The 21,016-nt window shown below is 34.3% G+C and overlaps 2 protein-coding genes and 2 long non-coding RNA genes across 5 annotated transcripts; 1 reads left to right on the top strand and 3 right to left on the bottom strand.

The window, feature by feature from the left end:
* Positions 1-478: 478 nt before the first annotated feature.
* On the bottom strand, positions 479-2,232 carry LOC107895073 (uncharacterized). The gene is made up of 2 exons (XM_016820285.2): positions 1,068-2,232; positions 479-988 (listed from the first exon to the last, which is right to left on the bottom strand). The coding sequence occupies exons 1-2, from the start codon at positions 2,205-2,207 to the stop codon at positions 638-640; spliced, it is 1,491 nt and encodes a 496-aa protein (XP_016675774.1). The 5' UTR covers positions 2,208-2,232; the 3' UTR covers positions 479-637.
* Positions 2,233-3,093: 861 nt separating this feature from the next.
* Positions 3,094-7,818, bottom strand: LOC121212727 (uncharacterized). 2 transcript variants are annotated; one of them, XM_041086073.1, is made up of 9 exons: positions 7,537-7,818; positions 7,340-7,414; positions 7,100-7,240; positions 6,737-6,944; positions 4,355-4,443; positions 4,190-4,264; positions 3,666-3,789; positions 3,318-3,480; positions 3,094-3,284 (listed from the first exon to the last, which is right to left on the bottom strand). In XM_041086073.1, the coding sequence occupies exons 4-8, from the start codon at positions 6,822-6,824 to the stop codon at positions 3,401-3,403; spliced, it is 456 nt and encodes a 151-aa protein (XP_040942007.1). In that variant the 5' UTR covers positions 6,825-6,944; positions 7,100-7,240; positions 7,340-7,414; positions 7,537-7,818; the 3' UTR covers positions 3,094-3,284; positions 3,318-3,400. The 2 variants fall into 2 exon arrangements, with proteins under 2 accessions (XP_040942007.1, XP_040942006.1); XM_041086072.1 differs by having other exon boundaries at positions 4,355-4,449; positions 7,537-7,816.
* Positions 7,819-14,009: 6,191 nt separating this feature from the next.
* On the bottom strand, positions 14,010-15,460 carry LOC107895075 (uncharacterized). The gene is made up of 2 exons (XR_001683380.2): positions 14,909-15,460; positions 14,010-14,273 (listed from the first exon to the last, which is right to left on the bottom strand). It is a non-coding gene; the product is annotated as an uncharacterized lncRNA (long non-coding RNA).
* On the top strand, positions 14,161-14,997 carry LOC121212729 (uncharacterized). The gene is made up of 2 exons (XR_005908093.1): positions 14,161-14,541; positions 14,860-14,997. It is a non-coding gene; the product is annotated as an uncharacterized lncRNA (long non-coding RNA).
* Positions 15,461-21,016: the final 5,556 nt, after the last annotated feature.

A 21,016-nucleotide genomic window follows, 5' to 3' on the forward strand; every position in this document is an offset into this window, starting at 1 on the left:
CAGCTGGGGATAGCGCTCCGCTTTTTCCCGATGTTCAGACTTCATTACTAATTCTGCTAAAGCTGGGAAAATCGAATAGAATCTGAGCATGCCAATCATAGGCCTTATGTCTTTAGACAGGGTCAAAACCCTTTTAGAACCGCTTCTGCCCTTTAAGAGGACTAAGCTTCTAATATAACAACAATCAACCATAGAGAAATTCTCTAAAGTTCGTTCCGGCTCGTTTTTATCCATGAGTCATGGAAGTTAATCACATCGAGGGTGCAATTTGGAGAGAATTTTTGTTTTTAAATTTCACACATTTTTTATGGAAAATGTTCTAACAAAGAAAGGGGTAAAACCTAATGACTTTCATCTACTCTACATACAAAATACTCAACACTTGCGACAGAAGGTTCTTATATGATCTCCAACAAGTAGGTTGAAGCTTAAAATGTGGGTTTCGATAGGAAGAGAAAAATAAATAAAGAAAAAGGAGTTGTGAACTGAAAATTTTACTAAAAAGTATAAAAACATTTACTTCGCAGTACAGAGAAACAAGTGTTGCAAAACCAAACTGTCCTAGACTAGATATTTACACAGGATCAAGTAATTATGTTACAAGACAGAAGTGGAAGTATCTATAGCATCCATCTCATCAACAGTTTAAGGTTAGGCGTTGGCCGAGGTAAACAAGATGCCAGGTGAGAGCCATTAAAGTGAGAATATTAAGCATTGATGAGTTTGTATTTAGCTTCTTCAGCCTCTCATTCAGCCTACGCATTGTGCGCTTTATCACTTCCTGTTCTGAACTAGTGGGTGCTACTGCCGGTGCTGGTGCTGGTGCCGGTGCTGGTGCCGGTGCCGGTGCCGTTGAGGGGCCTTTCCTGCTATTTTTAGCTACTGGATCTGCAACACTTGGTGACTCAGTGACCCTGCTTCCCTCCGCCACAAAGTCATGTCTTCCTCTCCCTTCTTCCTTCTCCATTTTCATCCTCTCAAACATCACCTACAATATCATGTCCAATGTGTCAAATAAAAAAGATTTGGAATATGCAATTAGGAGCATCAGAAATTAAGCAGGTTACCTTTGTGGCTTTAGGCTCCAAATACAGTCCATTGACCAAAACCATGAAAAGGGTTGACAAAAGATTAATAGCTTGAAACACCTCTGGCGGGCTCGAGATCGATCTTTTCCTGTGCCACAATAAGTGCCCCAACAAAGCCATCCCTATGCTATAAGCCATTGCCCTGAAGTAAACAGGGTATATCTTGCTCTGCACCACCCCAAACTGCAGTCTTGGTAGCTGTCCTGCCAGGATATAGCTGGAAATGAACGTAACCCACACACTCATCCCATATGCTGTAGCTAATCCAAGTAAGTTCGCTATACCCATCACTGTATTCAATGCCTCCATTGAAGTCATGTACTTCAAACCATCAAGAAACTTGTTTGCACTAGTTTTAACCTTGTTCGCAGCTCGGCCTGCTTCTTCCATGGCCTTTTCCTGAACGTTCTCCACTTGCTCTGATGTATTTGTCACTATATCAGCCCCCATCGTCTTGGCCGTGTCTTTCGCTGTTGTCACCGCCTCCTTGGCCTTATCAATGGACTCTTTAGCCCTTTCTTTAACATCTTGGCCCTTTTGCAAAACTGCCCCTTTTGCTTTGCCTAAAGCATCGCCGATAGCTCCCTTTGTATCTGCGACCTTGTCTCTGGTTTCGTGTGCAGTCTCTGAAACCTTCTCTCTAACCTCCTGCGCGGTTTCCCACGCCTTGTCTTTAACCTTCTCTTTGGCTTCATGTGCGGTCCCTGAAGCTGTTTGTTTAAGCTTGTTAGCTTCATGTGCGGTGTCTGAGACCTTATCTTTGGTTTTACCAAGGGCAGTGGCGACCCTCTGAGTACATTTCCCGAAAGCATCGCAGATAAGTTCCCCAGGTGAATGTCGTCCGGAGCCAGATTTTCCTTGTGAAATGCCATGGCCAACGTTGGGAAGCGCAGATGCGGCATCTTTCATAGTTTCCTTGCCAAAATATTCCCCTTGGTCTGTTTGCAGGTGCAGCGACGGGGATGAGATTGAGACTTTGGTTTTATGTTTGCCATCTTGGTCATATTCAACAACTATGACCCTATGGCCTTCTTTCAATATAACATCGTCACTTCCAACGGCAGCAGCCATCGCCAGTGAACTAACTACAAGAAGACTCAAAACCAAACCGTTCGTCATCTTTGTCTTAGACGGGGTTGCTCAAGCTGGGTTGCATTTTTAATGGAGGTTTGCTTTAATGAACTGGAAGATATGGTTTCAAATTGAGGAGGAAGAAACGATACGCATTGTGCATAGTCCACGTTGCCTGTAGTAGTCGAGAAACCGACGCGTTTGCATTGACTCGACCACGTTCTGATTCAACGTGGCTGCATTTCAGGGCTTTTTGAGGCTCTTATAACAACACCTGGAAAGAAGAGAAAATTCAAGAGCGGCTCCCAAACTTTTGTAATGGATAAGAAATAAATAGAATAAAAGCTTTTGTTCAATGCTACTTCAGCTGCCTAGTTCTGCCAACTATGCTGGGGTGACATGTAAGCATAGGAGAGATAATATGCTCCTCTTACCATACCTGTCATATTAACTTTTCCATTTGATCTAGTAAGATATTAGATTTTACGGATTTATAGAAATATCATTTAGTTTGATATAGGTCTATGTGTGTAGAAATGTAGTAAAACTTAAGTTATGATGGATGGCCTATAAGTATTAAGTTCACGGCAATAAAATTTTCTTTCTCTGAGTAGAAACTAACATCTTGATTAATTGTTTGAATTATTTCTTAAATAAATCAAAATAATTTTTATCAAAATTTCGACTACTTTCTCAAATATAATAAAATGTTGAATTTAACTTGTTTAAAATTAAGATAACATATATTTAATAGCATATATTTTTGGGAGTTTTGATGATGCTAAAATTTTTAATCACGTGTAATTGATTCTCAATTTTTTTTTGAACTTTAACAAGTAATTTTGATAACAAAATATATCTATTAAATAAAGTATTTCTTAAAATAAGGAGACGATACCACTCCTTTTCCTTGAGTTAAAAATCCAACAAAACATCCCAATAAAAATTTTCACCCATTAATCCAATGAAGGTAATATAAAGTTAATTATTACAAACCCAAACTCCTGATAGTATACGCACAGTTTGAATGTGTATTATTTCATGAAAGTAGCAGGGTATATAATGAGAAATATAATCTTTAGTGGCCAAGATCACTAAAATTCTCAACATAAGTGATTGGAACATCTATCATGGCAGCTTCATCAATGATTGGAACACCTATTGGTGCAGCTTTGTCATTTATTGCAACATCTATTAGGGCAGCTTCATCATTGATTGGAACATCTATCGGGGTCGTTTCATTATTCTGTTCGACTCCAATGCTGGTTTCTGCTTCTAAAACTCACCACTGTTTTCATCTTTCTTTTTCTTCCACGCCTACCTGTTGAATGATGAAAAAATAATGATTGAATAACTCTCAAAAAGTACTAGATAAAGATATGTGTTTTAGTTTAGAATCATATTGCCGAGTGTTTGAATACAAAGTAGATATGGTATTTAAGAAAATTTGAAAGTTGGAGTTAGGGTTAGAATATGCTTAAAAAGTGAGTGGAAAGAGAAAGATACCTTTTGGTGCAGTTGAAGTTGAAGTAGTAAGATTGGACATATGCATATTCTCAGAATTTGTTCTCTCCATAGTTGAAGTCTCTAGTTTTTCGTTCTGTTTTCCAGTTTCTCCATAAGTCAATAACTGCAAAAGTTGAAAACCAATATAACGATGACTGGGGAAGAAACTCTCAAATCACGAAAGAATCGTTACAAAGGAAAACATAAAAAAATCATGTAAAGAAATATGAGAAATGAACTTGTTTAGGGTTTAAAAAAATAGCATGCTTTCTAGAAAAGGTGCTGGTGATTCACTTTGGTCGTTACTCTCCTTTTTCTTTTTTCCACGCACGGGGAGAATGCCATCCGTTTCATACCTTTTTACCTTAAGAAGTGATCGAAGAGTAATATTGCGCTCTTTATAGTGATATTTCTTCAAAAATAAGATATTATCTAACATCAATTATAAATGAGATGTATATATTTGCCTACATATGAGAAAAAGTAGATCATAAAAGTTCTAAAAGTCATTTAAAGATAATTACTTTATCAATCCTCCCATTTTTGCGTGGACTTTCTGTAACAATCCAATTGTTTAGGAACTCAAGCAGCGGCTTTAACTGATATGCAAAGCATTCAAGATAACAGTGTAAGAAAATGGTAGTTAATAGAGCTATTTGTTTATGTTTCTAAGGTGAGTGGATGCTTACCTTGTTGTATCTTCTCTTCGAAGTAGGAGCTTGAGCTTCAGGAGGCAGCGTAGAGACAGGGGTTGCCTCTATTATATAACCAGTTGTTTCTGCGACTACCAATTTCAAACCATTTAGTAAATTTTGTCAGGACAATAACTTTGTTCTACTATATATGTAAAAAAACTAAAATAGTTTATACAACACACACGTGATAAGTAGTTAACCTTTTGAAACGAAGGAAGTACAAAATGAATATGACAATCCACCTAAAAAAACCTTAAGGGTATCTAAACCAGACATAACATATGTGGAAAAAGTTTAATATTAAAAACCTTGTGTTGAACAATTTTCATAAAATATTTTTAAACCTTAAACTACCATCCAAAAATAAAATTATAAGCGTTCATTTACTTCAAAAAATATTTTTTTTGGAAAACTAAAATCGTTTTCACTATTTGTATGAAATAAATTTTACCATTTTTTATTTTTAAAAAAAATTATGAATTGATATAGAAAAGTTTAGGGTTAAACTTAGGGGATCTCTTTTTCTCTCACTCTTATTTATATTATTGGGGCATTGCTAATTTACTTTATTCAAAATGCTTTCAGGTGGTGCAACCTAACTAAAAAAAAAATCTAAATGGTAGGAGGAAGACTGATGCTGTTGAATAGAAATCTATATACTCTTATTTGGATTGTTGGTGCATGACTCAAGTTCTCATTCTTCCTCTATTTGTTTTAGTTTTGATCTCATGGACTTATTTCATGGGAGTTTATAGGAAACATATTGATGTGACTGAACCATAATCACAATCTTGTATTAAATAGGTACATATATTTCAGTTGGAGAAAGTTTTACTTTTATTCTTAAATGCAACTTTAATTAAGCTAGGTTTTGTTCAACCGTGTTAAGCTTATGTGGACCAAACCAAAGAAAGAAATTCAATCCTATCTCTTTTTTTAATTGAAATATTAATTATTATAAAATGAAGAAAATAAAACAACACTCACTAAATCTTAGCACAACAAGATAGTAATAGCTTATTTCTAAAGAAGAAAAAGTAGCTCTAAATAAAAAAAATAAAAAAAAGAAAAAAACCCTACCCTAAGAGTAGGAAGTCTCGATTGCAAAACAGAAACAGTTTAAAGCTAGGCATAGTCAAATTTACAACCTAAAAGGAAACTTGTATTTCTTAAAATAAACTTTTGGCTTTATGGGTGCAAGTTATTTGTATGATTTACAAGGTTCAACAACGAACAAAGTTTTGGAGAAAGAGTAAAGCATATTATGAAGATGAATGGAAAATAGACTCAAGTGATGACTGTTTATGACTATAAGGAGATTGAAAACCCATGTGTTGTTCATAAATTTGATACGGAGAATATGCAAGCCATCAAGGCTGATGATGGTTGTTGGCCAATTGTACAAGTGTTTCGTGGGGATTACGAAAGGGTTTTATGAAGTTGAAATTGTTAAGGAGAATGGAGTCTTTGACATTAATGTCAAGAAAATGCCAGGGAGGTAATTCTTGATGGAATTTGAAGGAATGGTTCGTTGAGATAGATTGTTGGTCTTGTTTCACCTTTCTCAAGCATAGAACTACATGGGTAGCGATTTGTGGTATTCCCTTAGAAGCTTGGAACTACAAAACATTCTAGAAAATTGCTAGAGCATGAGGTGATCTTCTATCAATGGAAAGTAACTCTCTCAAATTTTAGGATTTAAGGAAAACAACAATGCTCATTAGTGGAAACCAACTTAAGAAGATTGGTAATATGATTCATCTCAATTGCAACAAGATGCAATACCTAGTTATAGCTGCAAAGTTAGTTGAAGGGAATAACTTCTTCTTTGGGTGTAAAGGCTGTTGCATCAATCTATATATATATAATAGCCAGGTGGAAGGCAATTTCCTACGTCAGAGATAGCTTTAAAGATTCCTTAACGGACTTGGATTTCTTGAACAGAAGTGAGTCTTGTATCATGAGGTAGAAGAAACATGGCAGATGGGAAAAACTCTTAGGCTAAAGGCTAGTTGATTCGATGAGGTATTGAGCAATGCATAGATAGGTAAATTTGTCTTCTAAATAATCTTACTTATAAACTCTATTATTATTAGGTGAATTTCTTAGGTTGAAGATATGATATTGGCCTTAAGAATTTAAAGAGTAAATGGGAAGGAGTATTCATGGGTACAATGTTTTATGGGTGGTTTACACTATGATTAAGAAAATTAATACTTTCCAATGAATATATATATATATATATAGAGAGAGAGAGAGAAAGAGAGAAAGAAGAGGGTATGTAGTAGATATAAGAATTCGATATGTGTACGTTATGAAAATTGAAAAGTTGGAGTTAGTGGTAGAATATGCTTAAAAAAGAGTAGAAAGAGATACCTTTTGGTGATGAAACATTAGCAGGATTAGGCATGTACATATTGTTGCAAGGTTCTGTCATGTGATATTGTTCTTCAGGAATACGCATTCCCGTCTTTGGAGAATTGCAGGTATCCCCATTTTTAATATTCTTATAAATTATCACCTCCTTAGTTGAAGCATCTAATTTTTCTATATTCAATTGTTCAGTTCCTTCATAAGTTAATGCCTGAAAAAGTTGAAATGCCAATATAACAGTGACATGGGAAGAAACATTCAACTCTCAAAACGATCATCACCAAGGAAAAGTTAAAATTTTTATGTAAATAAATATAAGAACTAAACTTGTTTAGATTTTAGAGTTTATGAAAATAGCACACTTACTAGCAAAGGTTCATGTAATCCAAGTTGGTTTTGGTTCTCCTTTCTCTTCTCTACATACCTAGGGTAAATGCATCTCGATTCATACCTTTCCACCTCAGCTAGTGACCGAAAATTAATATGCAACACCTTGTGTCGATAGTACTACAATAAGAGATATTATTAGACAACATTGATAAACAATATATATTTTTGTGAAAAAATAGATTGGAGGAGTTATAAAATTCATTTAAAGATGGTTACCTTGTCAATCCTCCCATCTGGGAGTGGCCTTTCAGAGACAATATATTTATTAATATATTCAGGTAGCAGCTTTAACTGACATGCAAATCATTCGAGACAACCATAATTATAGCAGAAAATATCTACAAAAAATGGCAGTTAACAGAATTATCTGTTCAATTTCTAAGGTGTGGCTGCTCTTGAAATTAGGTTCTTACCCTCTTGTTTCTTCTTTTTGGTACCTGGACTTGAGCTTCAGGAGGTGCGATAAGAACAGGGGCTGCTGTTCCTGGGTCTATCAATTTTAAACCATTTGGTAAATCATGTCAGAGATAAGGACAATAATTTTGTTCTACTATATAACTGTAAGTAAAATTGTACGACACATTGCTATATATTTAAAATATGAAAGAATAAGAAAAATTACCTGAAAAAACCTTAAGGTAATGATAGAAAGTAAGAAACTATGTGTTTTTTTTTTTTTTACTTTTTCAAAATGAGACATGTTTTGGACAAATAATGGTATCTAAACAAGACATAACTTATATGGAAAGTGTTGAATAACTTTTATAAAATCTTCTTTGGAGTTAAACTAGCTTCCAAAAGTAAATTTACTATTAATTTAAGTGTTGATTTACAAGTAAACAATGGAAAGTGTTGAATAACTTTTATAAAATCTTCTTTAGAGTTAAACTAGCTTCCAAAAGTAAATTTGCTATTAATTTAAGTGTTGATTTACAAGTAAACAATAGCTTATAAAATATAATTTTTGAAATCCTAAATTGTTTTACTATTTATATGAAATAAATTTTACCATTTGTTATTTTTAAAAAAAAATTATGAATTGATGTAGAAAAGTTTAGTATTAAACTTAAGGGATCAAATTATTTTCTCCTCATCATCTCTAGCGTTACACTTATTGATATTAAAGATGCAACCAATTTTCCTACAGTTTAATTTAGAGATTATAGGGTTGCTTTTGCATGGGTGCAACTTGGAGACATTATAAACATTGCACGTCATTGAGGGAGATTTTATCTCTATGGAAGAGAACACTCTCTATCTTTCTAATTTCTCTAAAGGTGCGGTGTTAATCAGAACTAACCAATTGAAAAAGTTGATGAATTGTGATATTACAATGCGGTGAGGAGTAGTATCTAATAAGAGTGCTAAAAATTGGTGATATCTTAGATTTCAAAAAACTGTAATGTTAGGGCAAAACTGTTGCCATAGTGTTTGAAGATTCTTCCGTGGAAGATGAGATGGAGGGAGACAAATATGTGCAGGAGGACTAGATTGGGTTGGTTATCGTGGTGGGGGAGTTTTATGCTAATGCCTTAGTGAGTGGAGGTGGATGTTCAACTGCTTTTAAGGTTTGAATTTGTTCAATTTTAGTTTTAATTATAAATATGTTGTCAAGGATTATGCATAGGATTGGCAATTTGTTGAAGAGCAGTACGTCCATTATGTTCTACTTTAGTCTAGGGGTTTTATCTGAGTGGCGCAAAAGCAATGTTGAATTTTTTATGATAGAATTTAGGGAAAGGGCTCTTGGAAGGTTTTTTTAATGTCTAGCGAGAGCCTAAAGGATTTTTAGTTGCCTTAGCTAATGTATGAATTGATCAATTAAGCATGTTTTCATCTCAGATGTTGGTGTATCTTGATTTTGGATAATGATTTGTTTTGATTGTCAAAGCCTTTTTTTGTGTGTGTGTTTTTGTGCATACTGGAATCTAAGATAAATTTCTAAAGTTATCTTTATAACCATCTTTATAACTAGCTTTTGACTTTCTAATTAATAAGTATAATTTCCTTGTTGAGAAAAAAATACTATATGGAATGTAAAAAATTTTCACAAGGAAAGTTTTTAAAAAATAATTAGTGATGTAGATAGATTGATTTTGGTATAGGTGGCAAAAATGCTCCGTGCAGGAAGCGCTTTTTGCTAGCGTGGAAGGAGAGAGAAGGAACGGCGCCTTGTAGGACGCGCTTTCAGTGAAAGCCTATGGGACTTCTTATTGACTAACTTGAGAAGGCATGGTGTGCCACAACTCAATATATGCATCGTTTCTGATACGACACCTATAATACATGTTATGATCGATCGACGTGGAAGCTTATGGGATCATGTACACCTTAGGTATTATATATGTCATATCAGGAAAAGTTATGAGCCAAATCCACAAAGATAAGGAACGACAATGATTTTATTTTAAAAAATTATGTGCAGTGTGCCTATTGCCATGTAGGCGCACCCTGCTGGATGCGCATTTTGGGGAAGCACGTCTAGCAGGGTGCGCTTTTGCCAATGTGGTAATTGCACCCTACAAAAATAACTTGTTTTCGTAAATTAAAAAGAATGGTCTAATCCCTTAATTTTTCTTTCAAACTAGCATATATGCCTAATTTTCCAGGAATAAGAGAATGAAAAATTAATGGAACTTTCCCGGTATATATTCCCTTTTTGAGTTCTTTTGTTGATGTATATTCGCCAAGGTTTAGGTTATAACTTTACTTTAATAATGTGTTTTGTTGATCTAGTCTAAGTTTTCTTTTTCTTTCTTATTGATTAAGCTATCAATTTGAATTGTGTATGAGGTGGATTAGCAATTCTATTGCATCTCCTTGAGGAAGGCTAGCTATAGTTGGTTGTTGTACAATCTTAATGTTTTTTGTTGTTGTTCTAGTCTAAGGTATGGTTGTTTCTTAGGTTTATAATATGCATACCTTTTTCCAAGGTCTATGTTGGATTTTAGTTTTTGTAGTTTGTCAAAGGAAAACAATAGGATAATAGATAAATTAGACAAATGAAGTATATGTATTTAATGAAATATCTTATCCAAAATATGTACATTTTATGTCTCCGTAATCATTCTTATCCCATTTTTTTTTCAAATTCAACAAGAATAAATCTTCATCGGATAGAACTAACAAGTTTTAAGATTTTTTTGGTAATTAGTACAAGTAAGGATACTAAAGATTGAACCTAAGTTTTCATGTCACACAACACAAACATCTTGACAATAGTTTGTTTTCCATTCTAGAGAGTTCTATGTGATAACAGTGCAATCATTCTTCATTTTCTTTTTCAAGGAACATTTCTATTACAAATTTTGATCTTTCTAAATCACTAGTTGACTTTCTAAATCACTAGTTGACTAAGTATGTTTATACTTTTTATTATAGGACAACACCATTGTGGATTTTATTGTGAAAGGTATTCAGTAGTAAGTAATTCTTCTTGGCTATTAAAATTTTCCAAACAAGGAAATTTTCTTGCAATTATAGTAGTATTTCTAATAATTTTGGCATCTTCGTCAATAGGTATGTCTTTGTCACTAACCTATTTAGGAATCTTTCCAATAATCGGTAAAAAAAAAAGGTATAAGCAATGTAATGGGTTTGGTGACATTTTTTTTGTTGGTTTTTAAAAATAATATTATATTATTCTATCTACCAACAATTGTGCTAACTTATATGTTTGCATTTTCATTACAAAATAATTAGTTTCATATTTTTATATAAGATAAAGAAATTTAGATGGTAAACAACTTCAATTTTTTTATCAAGATATTTAGGGCAACATTGAACTGTTGTTCCAAATTAACTCAATCTTAATATAACTTATAAATAAAAAATAAAAAAAATAAAAAAAGAAAAACTGTCTATATCATCAACTATTCTAAAAGAAGATTTACGTAATAATCTTATAATATTTGTAACAACAACATTAACAAGAAAAATTATAATGATGATAAGGTAATTTAAACAAAAATAAGCACAATAAAATTATAAAGAAGGAAAAATAAAATAAATAACAAAGAGATTAATCTAACATTTTTTGTCCTAGTAAAATTGAATTCAAGAACACAAATAAACACAATAAAACCATATCCAAATAAATTCAAGCAAGCCAATGTTTGGTTAATCTAAATAGAAGATTATACTTGTTAAACAAAAATTAAAGAAGAAAATGAAGATTGAGATTAAGAATCACCTGGAGGATTGTTATTTTGCAAGGATGCAGAGACCTTTGACTCCATGTCTAATTCTTTGAATTTACAAATCGTAATTACTTTTTAGACTATTCAAAATGAACACCAAAATAATTTATCATCAAATCTAAAAGTAATTTATATGTTTTTTAAAATTTAGTTGATTTTCATCTGTTTTAGGTAAGTGAAACATTTAGCTAATTATTAGTTTTAAATTTGGAAATATGAGTTATCTTTAAAGAGTAAAAAAATCCAAAAGTGGTAGGTAGCATTTATTATTGCATAGGAAAAACATTTAACGCTATTGATTTTATTTGGAAGTATTACCTATAGGGGCGAAAGTAGAAAAATGTTTTGGGGGAGGGGGGCGGAATTAAATCTTAATTTTTACTATACTAAAAATATAATTTCACCATTTGAATAGCATATATCTTTATAATTTTTTAAATGATTAAATCAAAATTTTATCATTTTTAGGAGGCCAAAGTACAATTTCACATTTACTAATTTAAAACTTTAAAGAAAATTAAAAGGCCTAAATGGAAAATTTACCATTTTAAAGGGGATTAGGGCCTTGCCAGCCCCCTTGGCTATGCCCCAAGATATCTTTATAATTTTTAAATTATTAAATCAAAATTTTATCATTTTTAGGGGGCCAAAGTACAATTTTACATTTACTAATTTAAAACTTTAAAAAAATTAAAAGGCCTAAATGGAAAGTTTACCATTTTAAGGGGGATTGGAGCCCTTGCCAGCCCCCTTGGCTATGCCCTAAGTATCTATACGTAGATTTAGATTATTTCTTGTACATAATATTCAGGCAAAACTTTGGATTTGTCAAATTTAAATTATTTCGAGTTGCATCATTTAGATTTTACACTAGAGCTATTTAATTTAATTTTTTAATTTTAAAATATAATTTAATCAAATTGGAATAAGTTAAATTATTTGAATAAATTTATTTAAGGTTTTCTTAAAATATAGAGAATATATTATAAATAATGTTTTAAAATAAATATCTATACTGTAATTTTAATTTTACTGTACTTATATTTCATCAGACGATTCTTGCAGGTCCGTATATTACTAATGATATGCTAAAGACTCTCCCATCGCATTCGCTACATTCTAATGTTTGTCGTTGCACTTTATCACCAACTATATATCTGGTAGCCTTTTCAATCCAATCGCCTCGTGGAAGGAGCCCTCACAACCTTACCACTTAACCTATGAAGCAAAGTTGTTATTGGTTGGGACCCACAGTCGGCTCACCTCCAAACCCATTATCTATATAAGACTTCTAACTCTTTAGAAAGAGCCTAAAATCTCCTCCCTCAAAAAAACCATTATCTATTGTACTTACCTCACCTCACCTTGTGGCTCTCGACATCTCCACCATGGTGTGACCAAACCTTATCCATCACCCTCCTGTTGGTGTGTGGGGATAAAAATAAAGTTATTAGAAATTAATGCAAGTTTCAAGGAGTGTATCGATGCCACTTTCTTTAAGGTTCTATTCACTTCTACCTATATTATGTTGAGCAAAAGAGTTTCTAATAATTGAACCTTGAGGATACAAAGAAGCCCAATGGTTGTTTACATTTTGCATTGATGAAAATAGTTCACTAAGCACTGAGTATAGCATAGTTATTTTTTAAATTTTAGTAATTATGGGGTATTAATTTGGGTCGAGTATTGACTTGAAAAAAAAGTGAAATTAGGAGTTTTAAAAACTTAAGGACTAGTTTGATCAAGGGAAGAATTGGGGCGCGTTACATTGATAATTGCCCAAAGGCCCAATAACCGATTGCCCCAAACCTAATTTGGTGAAGAAATCAGCCTACTTTTCCTAGCTAGGCCGTCATTATTTAAAAAAAAAAATCTTGTTTTGCTTACTATTTCTCTAACGATCATCCCTCTTAAAATTATTAATTGCTTTGCTCCAAGTTATTGCTACGATTTGGTTCAGATCATTGCTGCCATTGTCACTTGAATTTGCTACTTTAAGTCCTTCAATAAACTACCCCCAATTACTTGTATTGAGGATAGGTTTTTAATTGACGCATTTAGTAAATATTGATATTTATTTTGTTAAGATGAGTCAGAACATTAAGAATTAATTTAATTTTAAATTCATGTAAGTTTGTTTTGTTAGCTTAATTTTGAACTTGATTTTAGGATTTGATATAATTTAGTTAAAACATGTTTCTTTATATAATCTTGTAATCATTATTTCTCTATTTATTAAGTTATGCTAGAGTTTCTTTTTGTTGCCTTCACTTGATCGAATTTACTCGTAATGATTTTATATGTGATTTATTATTATTATTTAATTACATGTTTATATTAAGATGATTAACTTTTATTAAATGAATTAATTACATCTAATTGTTTAATTTTATTGTAGAATATAGTTTAATTACATTAATAAAATTCAAATATAGTTTTGGTTACTTTCAATTTTAGGATTTGATATAATTTAGTTAAATTATGTTTCTTTATGTAGTCTTGTAATTTTTGTTTTTCTATCTATTAGGTTATGCTCAAGTTTCTTTATGTTTGCGTCACTTAATTGAATTTATTCTTAATGATTTTTATGTGTTCTCTATTGTTTAAATATTTTATAATTTTTCTAAATTATTAATTGTTTAAATATTTTATAATTTTTCTAAATTATTAATTGTTGTGAACGTGTCTTAAAATGAATACTCTTGTTATTGATATTGTGTATTGAAAGTATGCACATGTTGTTGTAGGCCAATTTTGGCCCAAATACAACTCAATTACTCAAATCCCTTAAAACTCAATACAAAACAGCCCAAACTACTAACCCTAGCCCAGACCAATAATAAAAAATAGCAAAGAAAAAAAGAACCCTGGCCACCCCGTGATGTTTGCCACCCCACGCCTCTGCAGCACCATTCCCAGGCATCACACACTCCCACCAACTCCTCCATACCCTGCAAAATGAAACAAACACCAAGACAGAAGTTGACAACACAAGAGCAGTAGCAAGAGGCTTAAAATATCGTTTTGAAATGGCTATAAGAGGGGGATCCGATTGTAAAAATGAGGGGGGGTTTAGAGAAGGATCGATTGTATTTTAGGGGGAAAAATCGATTGTAAATAAGTTTTTTTTTGTTTTCGAATACAAAAGAAGAGGGATTGTATTACACAGATTATTAATCAAAAGGAGAAGAAAAAAGGGAATAAAAAAAAACACAAAAGGTGGAATTTTTACTCTCTGTTCATTCATTTTCTTCGTCTCTTTATTTTATGTTTGTTCTCAAAATCGTTTTTTTAAAAACAAGAAGAAAGGAAGGAGAATCAAATATAAAAAAAATATTAATTTTTTTTTCAAAAGGTAATTTTTTTTCTTTTATCAAAAATCTCTGCTGTTAGTCTCTTTTATTTTCTTTTCATAAATACAAACAAAATACATTAAAAAAAATCAATAGAAAGCACACAAGAGAATACTGGAAATGTTAATTATTCTTGTAATCTATTTTTGTTTTTTTTCTCTTCATTTCTTTCTCCTCTTTTCAGTCGGATTTAATACAAATACGAAGTATAAGAGAGGAAGGAGGGGTCTTACCGGAGTCATGCTCGTGCCGTCGGCGACCATTGCGCCTGGGATCTTGATGGAGGCGGCGTTCGACGGAAATGGGAAGAGAGATGAGAGAGCATTTGAAAGTTTTTTTAAGTTTTTTAAAAGATGCAGATGTGAAAATGGTGTTTAAAACAAAAAGTGATTTTAATAGCAGAACAAAACAGCACCGTTTGGTGCTGGACCCATGCCTTTTGGCTTAAAATGAGGAATTGGCGCAATCGGTCCCTCTCCTTTGCTCTTGCATTCAATTTGATCTTTCCCTATGTTCTTTATTTTTTTTATTTTTCCCCTAAAATTGGCGCATCTGTTCACTTCAGTCTGGGCTGAAATGTTTCGTTTTGGGGGTTTGGTATGTTTGTTTTTTAATCCCTGTTGGTTTTCGCGCATGGCATTTTAATCCTCCTTGTGGTTTGATAGATTTTATTTGCTTGTAAATTATCCCCTTGATTTCATTTTTACTTCAATTGAATCATTTCATTATTTTTATTGTTATTCCATTTTAAATTGTTGCAAGTATTCGTAGTTTTCTTTGGAAAATTTGTTTAATAAATGTTCTTTGGAATTATTTTTCTTTCTTGATTCCATCAGTTGTTGTATATATATATTCATTCGTATATGCTTTTATATTGCATATTGATGTAGTGCATCACATTAGAATTAATGGTTTTATATTTTTGTATTGTTTAGATTATTCTGATAGCTAGTGTAAATGCCTTTATATGTTATTTTATGTACATGTATGCATAATTCTTTTTGGTTTGATTTTATTCCATGAGTATAATTTCTATTGGGTTAGTATACGCCATTTAAATTGTGTTGTATATTACTAAATTTAAATTTCCTTTCATATAGTACATATTATAAGTTTTGTTTGTATGTTATTATTTTATATATTATTTCTTTTTTTCCATATTTCAAACTGTTACATTGGCTACCTATCATAAAATCTTTTCTAAATTAATTTTAATTTGTTGCATGTATCATGGTTTCAAATTTCTTATTTGATTTAGCATCATTGATTTCAAGCATGTTTATCATCGTTTTAAAATTTGTTGCATTTTGTTTGTGTTAATTGGTTCTATATCCCTTGAAAAATCGTTTCTTCGGTACATAGGTTCTTGAATGTCAATGTAAACATTTGCATAATGTATGACGTGAGTTTGTTACTGTTGTGCATGTTTTATTTTTTATGTTTATTTATTTTCATATATTGTCACTCATTTGTAAAATTGAAATTTTTTTGAGTATCACACCGCAACTGAAATTTTCAATTTATCAATAAAAAAATTCCAATTTATTTTCAAATCAAATTGATGCGTTTTGAGCCGACTTTATAAAACCAAAGCAATGTTTGGCATTTTGAAATTTTGGAAATCGTGCCCTAACGTGTTGGGCTTCGATTTTCTGCTTGCCCAAATTAGTAAGATATTCCTTTAAAATTTCATTCATGTTTTCTAAATTTCAAAATAAGGCAATGTTATGCATTTTGAGATATCGAGAAATTGTGCCCTAACTTACGGGGTTTCGATTTTCTCATTATTTCTAAATAGCTAAATATCCTTTTCGAGTTTTAAAACACACGAAACTCTCATTTAAATTAAAAGACGACCTTGTGCTCGGGAATTCATGGTATTGTGTCCTAACTTACGGGATGTGATACTCCGATATCTCGAGATAAGGAAATCTTTAAACAAATTGTTTTGAGTTAATTCAAGAATTTTAAAATCGATATTAATAGAAAAGGATCATATTTTAACTTCATTCCCGATTTTTAATTTTCGACATTAAGACACTAACTAATCAATTCGGTACCAATTTTTGGGCGTGTCGGGGGTGCTAATACTTCCTCGCACGAAACTGACTCCCAAACTTGTTCTCTTGAATTTCGTAGACCAAAATGCCATTTTAGTTTTGTTAAAACAAAAGTGATCCGATCACACCAAATAAAGATCGGTGGCGACTCCCGTTTTAATTTTCACTTTCAAAACCAAAGTTGATCCCCCTTTTTCAAAAAAATGGTTTCGACAGCTTAGCGACTCTGTTGGGGACCTCGAAAGTCAAGCCTTAAATTGATTATTTTTTGTCTTTTGTCAAAAATTGAAAATCGGTTTTAAATTTACTGCATTGCATGTTGTCTGTTATTTTCGCAGCTTTCTTCATAATATGCTTGCTTTAAGTGGTTTAATTCTTTGATATATCTTTGCATATCGCATTGCATTATCGGTCAATTTCACCCTCTTAAGTGGAAGTTAAAAACTACTCCTTCGTGAGGTCTTCACCTCCGTATAGGATAGTGGATCGCTTTCAGGATACATCCGTACCTGCGTCTTCGTAAGGTTTTCATCTCCGTATAGCCGTAGGGAAATATATTCCCTTGAATCGAACTCGGTCTGTATGAACCTATAATGGGTGAAGATCGAGGAATCTGCTGGTTCAGGTACCTTTACTTTAGAACCAAACCACATGTAATGAGCCCTAAGAGCTTACCCTAGGAAGAACCACACCAATCCCTAGTGGTTACCCGATTAGGTGCTTATTTATTCCTTATTTGTTTTGAATTCTATTCTTTGTCTATAATACTGACTTGCTGTGTTTTGATTGTTTTCGCATGACATCTCATCCTAAAAGGGTGTTGATTTACGATTCGGTTACTAAATAGAAGAGTTTAGCATGGAAAAAGGATTTCTTGATAGAGTGGAGGATAATGCGGCCGTCCGAGTGTGGTCCGAGAGAACGCAACAAGAGAAAGGAGATAGTTTGACCGAGGGATATGAGTCAGAGTTGTGGGATTTCACTCGCATTAGTGTAACTCAGAATGACCTGCAAGAGTTAAGGGATATATGGAATAGTTGGAATGGCGAAGTCAAACAACTCTTTTACTGTAACTACGGCGACCTACCCTATTTGCTCGATGTAAAGGTGGACAAGTACTTGTTCCGGGCCCTCGCGCAATTTTGGAACCCCGCTTACAGTTGCTTCACTTTCAGAGGAGTTGATTTAGTACCTACGGTGGAGGAATACATGGTGTTACTTAATTGCTCGAAGATTCTAGCCGATAAGACCTATTCAAGACCTGTTAACGTCCCCCCCTTTTTGAAGAAATTGATGAATATCACGGGGATGAGCAACCAATGGGTTGCAGCTCGCATCAAGAAAAAAGGGGATAGTAAGTGTATTCCTTGGAGGAATTTGAGGGACTTGATTCTTGCGCAGCCGGATTCGAAGAAAAGGGTTGATGTTTTTGCCTTAAGTTTCTACGGTTTGATCATTTTTCCTAAGGCGCTAGGACACATAGATGAAGCCGTCTCAGATTTATTCGATCGACTTGATAAAGGTACCACACCCGTCCCGACAATTCTAGCAGAAACTTTTCGATCCTTGAATGCATACCGGAGAGCGGGCGAGGGAAGATTTATTGGTTGCACACAGCTTCTTTTGGCTTGGTTCCACAGTCATTTTTGGAAGGTGGGAAAGGTCTCCTATTGGGTATTCTTTAAGGATTATTCCCCATTGAGAGAATTAGTGGCCACATCGAGATGAGACGACATCTCAGAAGAGAAATGGATAATTATTCTCCAAAATTTACGGGCCGAAGACGTTGAATGGAGGGCTCCGTGGTTGATTCCTGACGAGATCTTATATAGGTGCGGTGATTTTAACTGGGTCCCTTTGGCTGGAATATGGGGAGCCGTTGGATACGCTCCACTGATGGTGTTAAGGCAGTACCGATCAAGGCAGTTTATACCAGTGACACAAGGGTTGGCACAATGTGAGTTCCCCTACAAAGACAACAATTATAAGAAGAGGGTTCGCGAGATATCAGATGCATGGAACCAAACTCGAAGAATGAAAGAATTCACCACAGGCCCGATGACGACCCCCGAGTATGAATGGTGGTGGGGTAGGAGAGTCAATGACAATATCGCTAGGCAGAATCAAGGGAGCACTCAACCGATAGAGGAGCATTTACGGGTCATCCCGTCCGAGTTAGAAATCATTAAGCAAGATTTTGAGAAAAGGAATTTAGAGTTGGGGAAGAAGATAGAGCAGCTAGATGAAGAGAAAATAAAGTTGGGGTTAGACGTTGATATCCACAAGCTAGAGGCCGAGAAGTTAAAGAAGGGAAAAAACAAGGCCGAGGAAGATTTAGATAGTCTGAAAACCGATTACAAGAAGCTTCGTATGTCGATAAGAACTGCTGGATTAGGTAAAACGTCAGAGCAATGGCGTTAAGAGATTAAAGAGGAAAAGACTAGAGCCGACCATTGGGAGAAAAGGTTTCAAGATGCCCGAGTACGAGAGGACACTCTGAAGAAGAGTTTGTTAGAAACCCAAAACGAAAAGGAGAAGTTACGAGCTCGGGTGGCTGAATTGGAAAGATTACTTCAGCAACATCGTAGCCATAATTCAGAAATTAAGCTGAAGGCTAGTTTGAGCAGGATCGAAGAGTTGAAGGGGAAAATAGAAGAACTCGAAACCGTACTGCGAGATAGCAAAATTTGAGTGGAACTTCTTGAGACAAACAACGACCATTATATAGAATAGTTTCACCACTCTCGAAACCAGATTAGAGATAGAGACTATGTCATGGGCGAAGCTGTAGCTTAGGTTCGGGAGGTAGCCGATCACTTGCAAACCTTGGCAGTTCAGGCTGATATATTGAGCTTAAAGTACGAGTCAGAATCAGACCGAGGCTGAAGTTTAGCTTGGCTTCTTAGGAAAGTTAAGACTTTGGGCATTAGGGCGAAGTCGTATGTGTAATCATCCGTTTTATGTAAAGAAAATTTTCTTCTAGTGAAGTTCTTCTAATGAAATTGAATTGGAATCAACGCCTCTTTTTGCATTCATTCATTGCATGTACATGTCCCATAATTATTCGCTAAGGTTAAAATCATATAATTCGCAGTTGCAACACTTCAAATCTAGAACCACGCCATTCGTATAAAACGCGTCGACAAGCTAGAGCAATGGAGGCTGAGTTCAATGAAAGAATCGAAAGGATGGAAAGAGTCCAGAGGGAATTACAAGAACAACTGGCTAAGTCACAGCAAGAAATGAGGGATTTGATAGTAAGATCTCGAGAGGAATCACTTGAACAGAAAGATCAAATGGCTAGAATGATGGAGATGATGTCAGTTTTGGTCAAAAGAAAAGGACCCATGCAGAACCCCGACAGTATGGAACCTCAATCAAGAATTAATCATGACCAGGATCCACTCTATCCCCCAGGATTCACTCCACCGCATGCCCACGTGGTACAAATAGGATATACTCAAGGGGAATCCACAGGCTTGGAACAACGACCTATACCATTTGCTCATCTAGGGCAAGGAACATTTATGTCAAATTTCGGAGCAACCCCTGCCAATCCTGTAGTTCTAGATTTAGATGATCCGGCTGAAATAGCCAAGTTGAAAATAGATGATCACGAAGCTCAAGAGAGGTATAGGAGCTTGGAGGAAAGACTTAAGGCAATAGAAGGCACTGAAGTATTCTCTGCACTAGGTGCTAAAGAACTCAGTTTGGTACCTGACCTAATCCTGCCTCCGAAGTTCAAGGTGCCTGATTTCCAAAAGTACGATGGGAAAAGATGTCCAAAAGCACATCTTGTCATGTTTTACCGAAAAATGACCGGTTACGTGAATGAAGATAAGCCACTTGTACATTGTTTTCAAGATAGTCTAGTAGGACCGGCTCTTCGGTGGTACAACCAGCTTAGCAAAGAAAGGATCCGATCTTGGAAAGACTTGGCGTCAGCATTCTGTGAGCAGTACAAGCATGTATTAGATATGGTGCCTGATCGGATGACTTTACAAATGATGGAGAAAAAGCTGTTAGAAACTTTTAGACAGTATGCGTAGAGATGGAGGGACGTCTCAGCCCAAGTGGAACCCCCACTAACGAAAACGGAGATAACCGTCCTTTTTATCAACACCTTAAAGACACCGTTTTATGACAAACTAGTGGGAAGTGTCACGAAGCACTTCGCGGATATTGTAATATCCGGTGAGCTTATAGAGAACGCCGTCAAGAGCGGTAGAATGGAAGGTCAAGAAAGTTCAAGAAGGGTAGCGCCCATGAAGAAGAAAGAAC

Source organism: Gossypium hirsutum, chromosome A13 (assembly GCF_007990345.1).
Source record: "Gossypium hirsutum isolate 1008001.06 chromosome A13, Gossypium_hirsutum_v2.1, whole genome shotgun sequence".
NCBI lineage: Eukaryota > Viridiplantae > Streptophyta > Magnoliopsida > Malvales > Malvaceae > Gossypium > Gossypium hirsutum.